The sequence below is a fragment of the Marmota marmota genome, unplaced genomic scaffold, assembly GCF_001458135.2.
Source record: "Marmota marmota marmota unplaced genomic scaffold, marMar, whole genome shotgun sequence".
NCBI lineage: Eukaryota > Metazoa > Chordata > Mammalia > Rodentia > Sciuridae > Marmota > Marmota marmota.
The window spans coordinates 4,059,822-4,077,545 of NW_026000171.1; the positions used below are offsets into that span (position 1 = coordinate 4,059,822).

At 40.5% G+C, this 17,724-nt stretch overlaps 2 protein-coding genes across 2 annotated transcripts in view; one reads left to right on the forward strand and one right to left on the reverse strand.

Annotated features, from left to right (window-relative positions):
* Fgf23 (fibroblast growth factor 23) overlaps window positions 1-8,158 on the forward strand; it is a 10,213-nt gene extending 2,055 nt beyond the window's left edge. Inside the window, exons 2-3 of the mRNA XM_015500744.2 lie at window positions 4,313-4,416; window positions 5,781-8,158. Of these exons, the coding sequence (XP_015356230.1) occupies window positions 4,313-4,416; window positions 5,781-6,224 (548 nt within the window). The 3' untranslated portion in view covers window positions 6,225-8,158. The remainder of the gene's footprint in view (window positions 1-4,312; window positions 4,417-5,780) is intronic.
* The window catches only part of Tigar (TP53 induced glycolysis regulatory phosphatase), a 48,582-nt gene that overhangs the window by 6,041 nt on the left and 24,817 nt on the right, over window positions 1-17,724 (reverse strand). The window lies entirely within an intron of this gene.

Below are 17,724 nucleotides of genomic sequence, written 5' to 3' on the forward strand. Positions count from 1 at the left end.
AAAAAAAAAAAAAAAAAAAAGAAAAGAAAAAAGAAAGGTTTGCCACCTCCCTAATTAGTATTTACTAATTTCTTTCAGCATGAATAGTTTAGTAATTTGTCTTAACTAAAATACTCTTCCCATAATAGAAACCACTTGCACTTTGCCTTGTCCCAAGATTTAAAAAAATGTACAGAAAGAGAGGCAAGGTATCTAAAAGGAAAAGAAGCCAGATAGATGATCAATAGACACTAAGTTTTAGCTCATGAACTTTGAACAGGGCTAGCTAGGGAGATTATGAAGATTCCTATATCATTCCAAGGATTGGAATAGATGAACTCAGAGGTTCTTTCCATCTCTGAGCTTCTAGTATTCGGATTTTGTTAAAATTATTAAGAAGAAATGTATCAAAGGCAGATTGCCCAGATACATTGTCTTGGTGAGTCTGACCAGGTATACAATCCATTTGTCCACTCCTCTGTCCATCCATGCATCCGTCCATGTATCCATCCAACAGGTTTATGAGGTGCTTCAATGGTGCCCTCTATAGGTTCTCAGTTCTGGTCAGTGGAGCTAAAAGGGGTCTAATCAGTAACAAATTGAGCTATCTGCAAACTTACTGGAAACATGAGACAACCAGAATGTTTTTAAAGATTGGGTTTGCTGAAAGTTGGATCACAGTCCACAACAGTCTGTCAAGTAGCTGTGATTCAAATGACCGTCCTTTGCTGTGTGCCTAGGTAAGAGACAAAGGAGTGAGAAGGGAGATAAGTATGAAGAAGGGTGTTCTATTTTTGGAGAACATGTTAAAATTACTCTAAGAATTCAGAAAAATACAAGATGATCCAATGTGGTTCAAACAGAATAAAAGAGCAATCAAAATCTCTATTTAAATCATAATTCTTATGAGGAGAATGCACTCAGCACTAGGTGCATTAAAATGACTGAGAAGCAAATGGACCGAATGGACTTCAGATTTCCATGCACATACACACACACACACACACACACACAATTGTGTTTAGGTTTGTTTTGTCTGACATACAAGCCACACAAGTGTTGTTTTTTTGGGGGGGAGATGAACACACTAGCTTGGGGTGGGTGACTCAGAGTCAGGGCTACAGAGGGGCACCTACTTTCCCTAATTTATATGTAAGCTTTGGTGATGTTCCATCAGTTATCAGGTGTATTTTTTTTTAAAGGAAAAAAAAGTGTGCATTAAGATTAAGTTACCAAGAAAGGAAAGAAGAAACATTAATGCATGTAGATAAGTCTGGTAAAAGATTTTGGATGACATCATTGATAAATGTAAAACAGTGCTCTCCACACTGATGGAAAAGTATGTCATTTTCCCTTCCCAAATAATTACACATTTCCAGTGAAATCTGGTTCTTTTTACTATTGTGTTTTAGTAGATCACTGATTAAGGGTTGAGTATTCAACTCCGCTTTGGGTCACTGGTCTTTTTTTTTTTAAATATTTTTTAGGTGTAGATGGACACAACATAAAGCCTTTATTTTCATGTGGTGCTGAGAATCGAACCCGGGTCCCACCCGTGCTAGGCAAGCACTCTGCCACTGAGCCACAATCCCAGCCCCCTGGGTCACTGGTCTCAATAAAATGAAATTATCTGACTATGAGATTCTACCAGCGCCCCTGGGACTCAGTGAGCTGAAGTTAGGGGTCTTCCCCAGTACCTACACACTTGTTCCCTGTGAACAAGTCCACCCTCCTATTCTTCATTAACTTAACTCTGTAGAAACAACAGGAAATAGATGCTCATTACTATTGATTAATATCCCACTCTTTTTTTTTTTTTTCTCCCTGAGGCGCTGGGGATCTCACGTACACTAAGCAAGAGTTCTACCACTGAGCTGTATCCCCTGCCCACGCTTAGTTAGTATCAATTCCTCGATCCCAATATTTTTGCTTCCTCCATTCTCCAATTCTTCTGTACTTGAAGCTGAACTACTCAGGGTCTTTAAGCCTTCTTCATAGTTTATCTTTTGAGGAGCTCAAAACCCCTTACATTTACCATTTTATTTATCACATACTGGCTATGAAAGTAGAAATAAGCAGATAATGTTCTACTTTTTAAGCAGAAATCGAAATGAAACAGTAATAGTAACAATTACTTTCTAAATTGCATTTAGAAAGCTCTTTAAATGGGTGAAAACTCATCTCATTACATCCTCAGCAGGACTAGAGGTGATTTAAACACCTCCATTTCAGACATGAAAAACAAAAGTTAAAGAATGTAACTGGTTCAGGGCCACACAGGTAGTAGATAACCTAGAGGACATCTGGATCCCAAATCCCATGCCCTTCCAAGGTCATAGGCATGAGACACCTCCATTGTTGAAATAATGTTCCTTAAGCCTGCCAGGTGCCAACAGGGAGAGCAGGTGACTTCCACGGCCAGAGTGCTTTTTTGCTTTTTTCTGCTGAAATTTCCCTTGGATGTGTGCAGACTGAGAAAACATGCCTACTGAAAACACAAAAGGGAGAAAATCCATCTAAATTACATTTTCTAAACTTTCACACTGGCTTACATTGGTTTGATTCAAGAGCCTGTGTACCCCACCCTACTCCATCCTAACCCACAGTAGCTGCAGGTTGTTTTCTACTGGAACTGGCCCTGGACCAGGAGCATATGTCCAGCGCTGGCCCCAAGCATCAGACCAGCATGATGATCGCATGTGGGTTTGGCACAAACGGCAGGTCAGCCGCACCATGATGCCCAACACTGTCAAGGCCCTTGGCGACCATTAACCCATTCAATCCTTGTGATAACCTACAATGTGGGCAGGACGGCTGTACTTTTGTTCATTTCACAGCTGAGGAAACCCAGGCTAAGGCAAAGTTACCGGAGCCCACAAGTTCTTAAGTGGTAGAATTGATACCAGAGTCCAAGTCTCTGGGCTCAGTGCCTCTTCCCTGCACCCCAGGGGCACTGAAACTTGGTGTCTTCGGGACCTACAGCATGTATTTTGCATTTGATTTTTGTCTTCTCATACTTGTGATGAATCCTGCTTTATCATTTAAGTTGGGATGCTTCTACTACTACTGAAATAATAATATTAACAGCAATACAGCAGCTATTTTGAGAATTGAAAATATGTAAAACACTTTTGCAACCACTCCAAAATCATTACTAAGTGTAATTTTTTCCTCTATAGGACTGAAAAGCCATAGGATGGAAAACTACCTCTTATATATTCCTTATGTTTTTCCTCAGAGTTTAACCACAAAATTGACCATACATTTGAGACACATAGACAGTCACCAATTTGGAGGAATTTAAATATCTTCTGTACCTCCCACACCTCATCACACTTTTCCAGAAGCTTCCCTAGAGGCTAACCTTTAGTCAAACAAATTAACTGCTCTTCTTGGCTCTCTTCTGTTCCAGTCCTTCTAGGTTTGCTTCCACCCTCCATCCCTGTGTCCCACATCATTCCAACTTCAGTCCACATCAGGCTCAGTCTAATCATTGCCCAGCCACTCTCCCCAGAGGTCTTTGTATTGAACCCTCACAGGGTAGGAGAGGAGCCCAGGACTTCAAGTCACCCCAAGGCTCCCCCAGAGGCTCCACCACTTGCTAGGCACAGATGATGGGCATTTACAACCTCTCCAGGGGATGTCTGCAGAAAACAGATTCTAATTCCTGGCTGGGCAACCCCCCTTAATCACCATCATGGGGTGGGGGGGGCTGTTAAATGAAGTCAAATGAGATGTACACAGAAATCCCATGGTAGGCAAAAGGAAAGATTTGGGGGTTTTTTGTTTGTTTGTTTTTTGACAGGAAATGTGAGACTCTCTAAACAAGCTAGATCCCTGAAAGACATCTTAGCATAAAAATAAAAAAATAACAAAAGCAGAAAGCTTGGGAGGACATGTCCACTACCACAGACATTAAGAGGTATTCGCCAGGCAAGGGGAGAAATAAAGTCCAGGTTGAGAGAGAGAAATGTGTGTGGGGCACAGGAAAAAGAAAGTGGTGAGGGGCTGGTGCTGGGGCTCAGCAGTAGTGCACTTGCTGGGCATGTGAGAGGCACTGGGTTCGATTCTCAGCAGCACATATAAATACATGAACAAAATAAAGGTCCATCAACAGCTAAAAAAAAAATTAAAAAAAAAAAAAAGAAGAAAGTGGTAAGCTCCATTGGTCCCCATACAGGTAAGAGGATGAAGTGGGAGGTGAATGAGCAGGGAAAGGGGCCACAGGAAATGAGGGGGAACAAGCAGGAAGGGAGTTATGTGAAGTCTTCCCCACAAGGAGGTTTCAGGAGGTGGAAACTTGAGTCTGTGACCTGAATAATTTTCTCCACAGGTGCCCTGCTGATCAGATCAGAGGATGCTGGCTTTGTGGTGATCACAGGTGTGATGAGTAGGAGATTCCTCTGTATGGATTTCAGAGGCAACATTTTTGGATCAGTGAGTTTCTTTTTATGTTGGTCACCATTTGCAATTATTTCTTTGGCAGAGCATAGACTTTCTAGTTTAAAGGCTCTACTTGCAGTGTCCCTGGGTAATCTGTTTTCACTTAGTACTTTATTCAGACTAAATATCAAATGCGCAGCTGTATGGGGTGGGGGGTGGGTACAGCCTGGTTCTGCGGCCCAGGCTTCCTCCAGTCTGTTCTGCCTACTGTTTCCTACTTTTGCATCTAGTGTGGCCCCCTGAATGTATTTGTAGGTTCTTAAGTTGTGTAAATTCATGCTGCAACATAGATTAGAAAACGTTGAAAGGCCAGTGGTGTCTTCTGTAATCTGTTACCAACTGTGACCTTGGGCAAGTCCTCTCACTTCTCCAGTCTCTTCCCTTGGAAAAAGTGAAGTGGAATGGACCACATGATCTGTGATGCTCCCTCCCATTAAAGATCTCTTAATTAACTACCTGTGCCCTAGTGGGGATCTCTGGTCCTTAAGACTGGTAAGCACAGGGTTTCCCAAGTAAAGCTTGCTGTGTAGTCCAGAGGATTTTGAGATGGTCAAAGAGAAGGATTGTTTACCCTAGGATTCTGTTACCAACCAGCATACCCACTAGGAATTTCTTGAGAGTGAGGACTTTATTTTGTTCACTGCTGTGTCCCAGGACCAACATCTGGTCAGAGTGGATGATAAACACCGGCTGAACCCATACAGGCATATAGATCATCCTCATCTGTACAAATACTTTGTGGAGTTTGAGGATTAAGTGGAATAGTATATAAAGGCCCTCATAGGAACTCAATAAAACCTAGTACTAGTAGTAGAATGAGGATTTAAACCCAATTCATATGTTAGCAAGTTCATGTCCCTAATCCCCCAAGGACATTTTCTCTCCATTGTCAGTATCCTCATTCATGTTTGACCCAACACTACATCCCATCTCCGGGCAAGGAGACAAACACAAGCCAACTTTCAGCCAGAACAGCTCTAAAAGTTGGAAACTTTGGGGGGTGGGGTGTGGGGGGGTATTGTTAGCCCTCCCTCCAGAAACTAGGCACAAGGAGTGTCCCGGTTCCTCTCTGGGCCCAGCCCCAGCAAGCCAAGTGTCAGGCCTGCCAGGTCTCAGGCACTGAGTTGTAAGGACCCAGAGCACAGGTTTTCTAAAGACTGGAACCATATTCAGCCCTTGGACAGCTTGGAGTGCATTAGTGGAAATCCCTTGTTTTCCAAGAAAGGAGCCAAGGGAAAGCTGAACAGGTAAAACACTCCCATGCTTCCGGCAGGGTACACAGGCGCCTGAGCCCTTGGGGGCCTGGGGTCAGGCCCTCACCCAGCCAGCCTTCACCCACTGCCCTCTCGCCCCTCCAGCATTACTTCAACGCGGACAACTGCAGGTTCAGGCACCAGACGCTGGAGAACGGCTATGACATCTACCACTCCCCCCAGCACCACTTCCTGGTCAGCTTGGGCCGGGCCAAGAGGGCCTTCCTGCCAGGCATGAACCCGCCGCCCTACTCCCAGTTCCTGTCCCGGAGGAACCTCGTCCCGCTGATCCACTTCAACACCCCGACGCCGCGCCGGCGGCACACCCGGAGCGCAGAGGACGACTCGGAGAGGGACCCGCTGAACGTGCTCAAGCCCCGGCCCCGCATGACCCCGGCGCCGGCCTCCTGCTCCCAGGAGCTCCCGAGTGCCGAAGACAACAGCGTGGTGGCCAGCGACCCCCTGGGCGTGCTCCGAGGCAGTAGGGTCAACACGCACGCAGGGGGCATGGGCGTGGAAAGGTGCCACCCGTTCCCCAAGTTCATCTAGGGAAACCGGAAAGAATCCTCCTTAACCAACCTTTCAGCCCACTCAGCTTTCTCTAAAGGACCCAGCCCCCTTCACACTCCAAGGTCAAGGTGGAGGTGATGCGTGCAATCCCTGCTTCCCTCCATTCCCTTTCCCGCGGGTCCCCTGAGAATCAGCCTTTGCCGCCTGAGTACTGGGGTTTCATTTCCCCCACCCTACACCCCCACTTTTTGGTATAAGAAACCCCAACAGGTAAATGTCCCATTAAAGGGAAGAAAAGGGATTCCAACCACCCCCACTTCCCTTCCCTATGCCTCTCCTCTAGCTCAGTCTAGCATTTAGAAAAAGCAGTGGCATGTTGGGTTTTCAAACTTGCATGGTGTGGGGAAGGGGCAATCTAGCAGCTTCTCCAGCGCTCCGTGTTATCTATCTGGATCCTACTGGCATTTGAGTTTGCACACCTTGACATTAAGAGCTGAACCAGGCGAGTTGATGAGAACACTAATTTCAAGTTTTGGTTCTGCCTTGAGTATCTCCGGGGGAAAGGCTATCAAAGGAGACTGAGGCGGGCTGGTCTAAACAACATGGAGAATGCTCCCGGAACTGAAGCAGAAAGCTCCACCCCTTTGCAGAGTGGCTGCGCTCTGCCTCCCTCTCTCCTTCTACAGAACCAGAGCCAGAGGACCAAGAGTGATTCTGCGCTAGTTCCCGAGTGCCTGATAATTTAGCCTCACCCCTTGGCCCCATTTTTGGCTTTAATGAATTAGGCCGAAAGAATAAGTTTAGTTTTTGGTTCATGAAAATCTACCCCACCTGCCAGGATTTTGCAAAAGGGAAACACATTCACTCTCTCCTAAGAGGCATTTAATTATGCCTCTCCTTGCAGGTTGAGTAGTAATACCTTTGACATGAATTTCAAAAATGTGTCTGGGGAACACTGCAACTGCTCTGGGTTGGACTTTCCATGGACTAAAAAAAAAAATACAATTTTTTTGTAAGTGAAGTGGAATCAAGGACTTGGGGCCAGAAGTCTAATAACCAGGTTATAGAAGAGGCAGCAGTGGCTACAGGATTAGTTACAGCACTCCTAGGCTGATGGCAGGCTCTCCATCCACTTGGAAGTTCCTGGGGCATTATGTTAAGGGAGCTTTTAGTCCCAGGAGCCCCAGTGCTGTGCTGAGGAAAAATCAGCCTGTCTTTGAGAAAGCTGAGGTGTGCCGGATGGGAGCTAATGCTCAGCTCTCATCTTAGTCTTTCCCAGTGACTTGGACTCTTCCTGCACGGTCCCTCTTTTCCTACCTCTATTTAAAATGACCACCTAAAGTGCAGAATATTAACAACTAGATGCGAACTTCTTCCCACCTTTTATTTTTCCTGCCACCTTCATGTACCCAGACTTAGAGATTGATCCATTCTTTTTCCTGATCAGAGAAACACTGGACGACCACTTTGAACTGATGATTTTGAAGGACTAGTTCCTATACTCAAACTGTGTAGAGCAGCATATACAGTGGGGCGTGGTGAATAATTTCTTTCATGGTTTTCATTTCCTGTTGGGGACATTGTCCTGTACAGTAGCTATAGATGCTTTCTCCTTCCTGATAATTAGATGGGAAATCCCAAAAGGACTTTGGTAGAAAACTGATTGTAATCTCACAAGCCACTGGGGGTTTTCTTTTTGGCAGAGCCAAGGTAGCCCCTGCAGTTCCTTGCGTCCCTTAGCATATGGCCATATTTATTTATTTATTTGGAAGATTTTGCCTTTCACTCTGTATTTATAGATATTTATAAAAATGTAATCCCACTTTTTCCTTCCTTCCATTTAAAAGAAAATAAAATTTCTCTCAGCTTCTGTTACTTTTCTCTGCATTACTACATAAAAGCATGTTGGGATATGGGAATTAAAGGGTTTATGGGAGGGGAGCATTCAGAAAATCTGGAGTAAGGACAATCGAAAAAGGTTATCAGAATTTTTAAATATTCAAAGTTTTTTTCCATTCATAAGCACATTTAATTTTGATTCATCTTAATCATTGAAAACAATAAAATTTTATCAATACTGGATTTCAGAGCACTCTAGCTCTAAAGTAGCCCCTTAAAGGAGAATTTCTAATTTGAAAATGTACACTGACACAACCACATCAATACCTCAGTAAACCAGGTGTTTTGCTGTGTTATTCAGCTTTCCACCACTATGACAAATCCTGAGATAAAAGATTTAATGTGAGTCATAGTTTGGGAGGTTCCAGTCCATGATCCAGAGGACACCTTGCTTTTAGCTCTTTGGTTGGGGGATAGCACATCAGGGTATGATGCAAAGGCACTCACCTCATGGCCAGGAAGCAAGAGAGGAAGAGGCATCCCTTCAAAGGCACACCCCCAATGACCTACGACCTCCCACTGTGCCCCACTTCTGAAATGTTCCACCACCTCCCCAAGAGTACCACAGGCTGGGGACTGAGCCTTCAACACATGGGGCTTTGGGGACATGCAAGATCCAAACTATACCAAATGCACTTAACACAGTGTTACAGTCCTGTGAGATGTGATAGCAGCCAGCAAGGTAGAGTCTACTTTCTCTTTCTGTAGTTAGTGTTCTCAACATTCCTTCTTTAACCTCCTTCCAGCTCTAAAAACCAGGAATCAAAGATGCTTATTACACATCTGAATCTCTCCGTTCAAGTTCACATGGGCTCAAGCCTAGTTGTTACCTAACTTTAGCCTGCTTCTCACTTTTAATAATGACTCTGGAAGAACTCAGCATAGAGGGTCACCATTTTGATTGGCATTCAAATGACTTCTGACAAAGTCTACACAGGGAATTTTGTTCTGATTATGTCCCTTTTAAGAGTCTGGGTGCCAGAGTCTTCCATATTACAGAGTAGAGCAAGGGAGAGTCACTAGATAGATATAGGAGCATAGGGAACAGGCTTTATTTCTTTAATCACACAAAACAGACTTATCAAAGGCAGGTTATTACTGTTTCAAAAGCACTTTTTTTCCCCCCCAGACGTTTTATAAAAACGAATGACTTGGCCTGAGCTTGTAGGTTTTTCCCCTCCGTGGTATTTCAGAAATAAAAGGGATGGGTCAGGTATTTCTTAATTTTGCTCCTGGATCACGCCACCTGAACACCTACAAAAGTAGGTAGAGCAGCATTAAAATGATCCTTTGGGAATAATCAGACTTTTGCTCCCTCATAGAAAGAGAGTTAAATCTTGAAGAAGAGAAAAAAACAGACTGAATATTTCCCACCCACAGACTACAAGAGTTCCTTTCTTTCCCCATAAATTTCTCCCTTACATAAAGAAAAGAACAGCTGAAGTTTAACTGAAAACAATTGGTGGGGTGAAGACAGGAGAGACTAAGGGAAGAAAAAAGTGAATATATCTTGTGTGCGTGTGTGTGTACATGTGCATACGCTTGTGTGTGGTGTGTAATCAGTTTTATGATACATAAAAGTCTGCGTGATTACCAATCCTTGCTGAATAAAGATATCACTGTAATATAGGTGTTTGCTTAGAGACTTATTGTTTATACAGAACTTTTTTTAACATCTTAACTCATTTAACATTGAATATCACATTTTCATTTCTAGGATAATTGACTCGCCCTCCTGCCAAAATTTATAAATAGAATAAAATACGAGGCAGTCCTTTCAAGCATGGAGTAGCACAGGACTATGATCCTTCAGAGAAAGGAGACTCACAAGTTGAATCCCATGTTTCCTAGCTTTCTACTTTAGGAATACAAAGTAGGGAGATGGGTCCCAGGCAGAGTGGTGATCGTTCTTACTGAGCTGAGAAAGCAGATGTATTTGTGGGCAGGGTAGCTGGAAAGAGGGAGCTATGAAAAGGGGAGTTTCAGAAGTTGTCATGAGCATTCACTGCAGGTCTTTAGCCAAAAACCGAGCAGCACATACATAGGTGAGGCATTCTAAGAAAGATCACTGGCTATAGCACTAGGAGATGGACAGCAAGCCACGCCAGAGACCATACAACACTGAAAAACATCGAAGATTCACCAAGCCCGGTTAAAAGAACTTACTGAGTGCATCGACATTCAAAAGCCTGTCTTAGTCTAAGGCCTAAGCTCTAGAGAAAGGAAATATACTCTAAAATTAAATTCAAAACTGAAATAGACTTCCTCTAATAGGATTGTAATAATAATAATACTAACAAAACTATAAGGATTGGGCAATAATTTAACTGACTGCCAGAACAAAGCTTAATACCCTTTAAAGGAAGATGTCATGATCCAGACTCAATACATGATGTCATCTACATCAATAACAGCAACAAAAACTACACATGAGAAGACACAGGGCAAACTAACCCACAGTCAAGAGAAAACAGTCACTAGAAACCAATCTAGATGTTAGAATCAGCAGGTAAGAACTTTAAAGCAGCTAGTGAAAATATGCTTGAGGATATTAAGAGAAGTCATGATTATAATAAATAAACAGATTGGAAATCTCCACAGAGAAAGAAAAAAGAACCAAACAAAAAATTCTAGAATTCAAAAACAGACTATCTGAAATGAAAATTTTACTGAATGGGCTTAACAACAGATTGAAGATAAGAGAAGAATAGGTCATTTAAGATAAATAATGTTAATATAAACTATCTTATGTAAAGAACGTTAATATAAAACTGTCTTATCTGAAGAACAGACAAAAATATAAATTTAAAATAGCAAACAGAGCCTCAATAATCTGTGAGACACTACCAAGTTATGCAACATATGTGTAAGCTGAGCCCCAGAAAGAGAAAAGAACAAAATGTTAGGAAATTAGAAATATTTGAAAATAAGATGATTGAAAAGTTTCCCAAATTGGTTTAACATAAATGTTCTGGTATAAGTAGCTCAGAAAACTCCAAGCAAGGAAAAATACAAAGATCATACTTGGATTGACCACATTCAAACTTCTGAAAACAAAAGAAAACACTGAAAGCTGGTACTAAAAAAATGATACTTAAATATCAGGGAACAACTATAGAGTAATGGAAGAAATAATTCTAGATCAATTTTCAAAGACCATAAAAATCAGAAGACAATGGCATGACACATTGAAAAGGTTGAAAGAAAAGATACCTATTCAAAATTATATAGGCAGGAAAAATACACTTCAAAATGAAGGCGTAATAAAAACTAAGATAAATTGTTGCTAGGCTGAAAATAAATCACACCAGATGAAAATTTAGAATTAAAGAAAGCCTACTAGAAAATTGTAGATTTAAATAATTAATACATTATGTACTTTCTTCCCCTGATTTCATTAAAAGACTGCTTAAGGCAAAAACTATGATACTATGTTATGGGGTTTATAACATATGTAGATATAAATATATGGAAAGGGCAAGTGAAATGATTTGTGCACATGATTATAACTATATGTGAAAGTAAGACCAGTCTCTAAATGGACTGATAAGTTATAATCCCTATGATGACCACTAAAATAATAATTTAAAAAGAGGTATGGGTAACAAGCCAACAGAAATATTAGAATACAAAAAATATTCAATTATTCCAAAGTAAGGCAATAAAGGAGGAACAGTAGAACTAAAATCAAATGGGACAAACAGAAGGTTGGTAGACTAAATCAGATCAATTCGATAATGACATTAAATATAAATAAGCCGAACACTGCAACTAAAGGCAGAAATGATCACACTGGCTTAGAAAAAATATCAAACTATCTGCCTATAAAAGAAAGAATGAAAAGATCTCCAGCATAAACAGTGAGCATAAAAAATAGAATCTTACTACATTAATGTCATACAAAATAGGCTTCAAATTAAGGAATACTGCTATAGAGAAACACTTTGTAACTATAAAAGGTCCAGTTCATCAGGAAGACATTAAAGTCATAATGCTCATGTCCCTAAAAACAAAGAAATAAAATACAGAAAGCGAAACTGACAAAACTGAAAGGAGAAACAGACAAGCCCAAACCTTAGCTGGAAATATATACACCCCTCTCCCAGTAATTGATTAAGAAGGTAACAAAAAAAACAGTAAGGATATAAGTATCTGAACAACCTTGTTAACTAACTTCATTAAGTTGACATTTATAGACCACTAAATGCAATAACTACAGAATACATTCTCTTTCCAAGTACAAATCAATGTCCATCAAGATAGGTCATGTGCTAGGCCAATAAACAAGTCCCTATTGACTTAAAATTCAGAAGCTCTCCTGCCATTTGATTAGAGATCAATAACCAGCAGACACTTGGAAAATCCTCAAATATGTTAAATGAAAAATAGCACATTTATAAGTAATACATAAATCAAAGAACAAAACTAATTATTAATTAAACTAAAATTAGATAATATTTCTAATAAATGATAATGAAAACATAATACATCAGAATTTGTGATATGGAGCTAATAGTGGTGCTTAGAAGAAACTCTATATTTTAAAAGCTTATATTTTTTTTAAAAAAAAAGGAAGATCAAAATCATCCTAAGTTTCTTCCTTAAGAAATTTGGAAGGGAAAAAAAAAGGAAATTAGATACCAAAGAAATAGATGGAAATAAATAACATAAAGAGAAGAAATCAATAAATTAGAAAACAAATGAAAGGTTGCTTAAAAAAACTAATACAACTGAAAAATCTTTAGCAAGGAATATTAAGAAAATATGAAATGCCAGTATGAATAATAGAGGAGAGGAAATCACCACATATCCTTCATAAATTAAAAAGATAATACGTGAACTTCAAAAATAACTTTATGCTAAGAAATTTGACTTCAAGGAAAGGGATAAATTGTTTAAAAAGTGTGAATCTTACCAAAACTGACACAAGATGACAAAATGGCCCTACATCTATTTAAAAAGTTAAAATAATTACCAAAACAAAAATCCCACAAAGAAAACTCCAGGTTCAGATGTCTCATTAGTGAATTCTAGTAAACATTTCAAATAACACCAGTCCTACCCAAATGTTCCAGAGGAGTAGTGCCTCCCAGCTTACTTTATAATGACAGAATAAACTTGATTCCAAAAATTGACAAAGAAATTACAAAAAAAAATATAATTATAAATCATCCTTATAAATAAAGATACAAAATCCCTAACAAAATAGAGAAAACCAAATCCAACAATATATTAAAATGATAACAATACATCAGGACCAAGTAGGATTTATTCCAAGCATGAAAGGTTAACATTTGAAAGCCAGTATCATTCACATTCACGTTTTCTCCCAATGTAACAAAACAAAGGAGAAACATCACCATCATCAGTCCAATAGATGCAGGAAAAAACTACACAGAATTTAATATTCATTTGTGACAAAACTCTCAGCAAACTAGGGATGTAAGAGAATTTCATCCACCAATAAAGTGTACCTATGAAAAACCTGTAGTTGACATATCTTAACATCCTGATCTTAAATTAGGAACACGGCAAGAAAGCTTTCTTTCACTGCTCCTATGTAACTGTTTTGCAAGTCCTAGGCAATGCAAAGGCAAGGAACAAATGGAATACAAATATCAAAATCTCTCTATTTTCAGACAACACCTTGTCAGTGTATAAAACCCTAAGGAGTCTACAAAGCAACTATCAGAACTAAATTAAAACTAAAAATAATATGCAATGTGAGCAAATTCACTACATATAAAAAATAGACAGGTGTAGCTCAATGGCAGTGTGTGCTTAGCATGTGTTAGGCTCTCGTTCAGAACTCAGCACCAAAGTAAGTAAATAGGCTGTTAAAAACCAGCATGAACAATTGGAAAGTAAAAGTTTAATGTGAGGATTCCATCCATAACAAGGTCACATACTCAAGCACAAACAAAAACATAAAATAATTATGGGCAGGTTTAACAAAATACGTATTATGAAGCATCATGGAGAGAAATTAAAGTCATCAATACTTGGGGAGATCCATGATCTTCCTGATTTGGAAGATTCAACATTGCTAGGTCAGAGTCTCCACAGGCAGGCTATTAAATGGACAAGCTGATTTACAATGCACATCAAACAAGAGGACCTAGTTAGTTGATAGAGCTGGCTACATACAGAAATACTTACAGATCTGTATCTGCACATGGTGTTTTAGTCCGCCTTTTCATCCCTGTGACCAAAGACCTGACAAGAACAATCTTAGAGGAAGAAAAGTTTATTTGGGGCTCCCAGTTTTGAAAGTCTCAGTCCATAGATGGCCAACTCCAGTGCTCTTGACTCAAAAGGTGAAGCAGAACATCACGTCAGAAGTGTGTAGAGGAGGAAAGCAGCTCAGGACACGGCAGAAAGGAAGCAGTGAGCTCCACTCACCAGGGACAAAATATATAGCCCAAAGTCATGTCTCCAGGGACCCACCTCACATCCTGACTGCCTAAAGTTACCTCTCAGTTAATTCCTATTAGTGGGTTAATGTTCTGATTAGGTTTAGGCTCTTACAACCCAATTGTTTTACCTCTGAACGCCCTCTCATTGTCTCTACATGAGTTTTGGAGGGAGACCTCATAGTTAAACCATAACACAAGGTTAATAGACACACATATTTTCTTGCTCAGTCAGCTGAGAAGAAGGCTTAAAAGAAATAACACTCAAAAAAGTAATGAGCACACCTGTCACCCAGACCTTGATTTTAATGCCATTCTCTAATAAAAGGAACCAAAGCTTTTTGAAGAAATGGCTGATTCAAGGACTGGGACACAAAATAAAGCAAGATGATCCTGGAGCACCTTGTACTGATGGGAAGTATGGAAGTGCTAAAAACAAAAAAACCATCCTGAGATGATGGAGGCAGAGGCCAACTGAAAGAGTTCCTAATGGCTAAAGTGGAACAATCTGAGCAACAACGATAGTATTATGGAATTTTAGCCCAGTATAAAACACCATTCACAAGTCCAGCTGATACCAATGACTGAAAGAATACGTAAATCAACAGGAGAATGAGAGGCAAACCTTCCTTTCAGAGGAATTCTGGGTAATTTCAGTTGTCCTGTGTCCTCAGGCTCTTCTAGACTTAAAGAGTTTCCATTCTCTAAGTCCTCGCTCCTTGAGTGCATACATCTACTTCCTTCCAAGGAATGTTGTTGAAAAAGATGGAAAAATAGGCAATCCTGCTTCAGGGGAACCTGGCAGACATAACCTTACCCACATAACTGAGGCCAACACCAACAATCAAATGAAACAAGTTGTGTTTATAGTGGGCCCCTGATATGATGCAATGAAAATGATCTTTCTTCCAAAAACTCACAATTACAGTCTTAATTCTGGGGAAAACACCAGACAAATTCCAACAGAGACAGCCAACAAAATATCTGGCCAGAATTCTTCAAAACTTCCAGGATCATGAAACAAATAAAACACAAAGAAAATATGAGACACTGTTAAGTCAATTTTTCTGATTTCATGTTTATTCCCACATATATAAAATTGTGTATGTGTCTGGTGCTAAAGAGTAAACTCAAAAGTTATACTTACAGGCACCAACAGAAAGATGGGGGAATAGTTAAGGAGCAATAGTTATAGAACCATGTTATAATTTGGCTCTGAAACGTCACCCGAAGGCTCATGTGTTAAGGCCTGGTCCCCAGGGTGGTACTATTGAAAGGTGGTGGGACAGTTAAGAGGTGGGGCCTGCAAGGAGGTTTTAGACCCTTGGGAATACACCCTCCATTGGGGGCATGCCCTCAAAGGAGATTGTGGAGCCTGCCCTCTTCTCTCTTTTGCTTCTTGGCTATGAGGTGAGGGCTTTCTTCCTCCACAAGTTCCTGCCATGATGTGTCACCTCAACATAGGCCCAAAACAATGAGGCTGAAACTTCTAAAATTGTGGGCCAAAACAAACTTCTTTTTCTTTATAAGTTCATTATCTTAGGTATTTTCTTACAATAACAGAAAGATGACTAAAACAAGTCCCATTCAATTTCCAGGCTGGTGAGTGCCATCTGCCCTTATAAAGTTGATGATTACAGCTGAGTGTATTCACCTAGAAGATCTGTTTGGATAAAATTGTGATTTTTTTCCTTAACAGAATGGAGATACACAATAGAAACATTTAACTTAACAAATCCAACTATGTGTAAATGCAAAAATACATATACATGCAAGTATACATAATATAAAAACATTTATTCTAAATGGAATACCCAAACATTGCACCTCCTGCCCAAGTCAGCCATGAGAAGAGCCTGACTAAAGACCCTGTTGTATCCTCACTTAGTATTTTTACCTTCTGTGCTTCCCCTAATGAAAGCCTATAATGTGCTTGGTATGACACTGTAAGAAATTTTAGATAGTTGCTATAGTTGTTTGAATATGGAATGTTCCCCAAGGATGCATGTATTGAAGGCTAAGTCCACAGCTTGTGGTGATATTGGGAAGTAATATATCATTTAGGAGGAGGGCCCTAACGGAAGGAAGGTAGTTCACTGTGGAATTCCTTGAAGGGAATATTGGGAGCCTAGCTGCTCCTTCTCTTTCTTGCTCACATTCTTCCTGTGCTTCCTGGCCACCACAAGATGACCAATTTCCTCTACCACGCACTACCACCACGATGTGTTGCCTCACCACTGGCCCAAAAACAAAGCCAACCAACTGTGGACTAAAACCTCGAAAACTGTAAGCCAAAATAAACTTTTCCTCCTTATAAGTTGTTTATCTCAGGTGTTTTGTTACAATAATGGGAAGCTAACACAATAGGAAAAATAAAGATGCCGGGTAAAACAGGCTTTTAATGGGAAAATAGTTCAGTTAAAAAGCATTAAAGAGGAAGCTGTGCAGGAAATTGAAGTTGAGGGAGTATCCCTTCCCCTTGCCAGGCCTACGGCTAAACCCAACAGCCAGGGAAGACAAGAGAGGGTGAATACACAGAGCACAGAGAATGTTTAGGGCACTGAAAATGTTCTGTATGACACTATAATGGTGGATACATGTCACACATTTGTCCAAACCCACAGAATGTACACCAAGTGAAACTTAATGTAAACTGAACTTTTAGGTAACCATCATATATCAATGACTTGTTATTGTTACAAATAGTGCCACTCTGGTAAGGCATGTAGTTGTTGGGGAAGCTGCACATGGGTGAGGCAGGGGATATACAGAAAATCTCTGTACTTCCTCCCAATCTTGCCATAAACCTAAAACTTTTCTAAGGAAAAAAAAAATGCAGGCAAAACATTACAAACAAAATGACAAAACCTTACTGAGTAAAAGACCCAGAAAAAATGATCTATGATATTCACAGATGGGAAGAGGACAGTTCTTCTCCAAGTTAATCTAGGAACCCAGTGTCCAGGTTTGTCTATCACTGGGGACTCTCTGACCTGCTAATGTCCCTGGCTGTTTTTTCAAGTGGCACAGCTGCCTGCTTTGGCTGCCTCCAGCATTATGTTCCTATAGCGCCCCCTACAGTCTGTTGTCCACACAGCAACCAGGGTAAGGCTACTGAATAAATCTGATCCTGTCACTTTGCTCAAAACTTCCCCAGCCTTCCCAACCTGCTTGGGTAAGAGCCCAAGACCTTAGCACAGGCCCCTAGTTGGGAGGCCCACACAAAG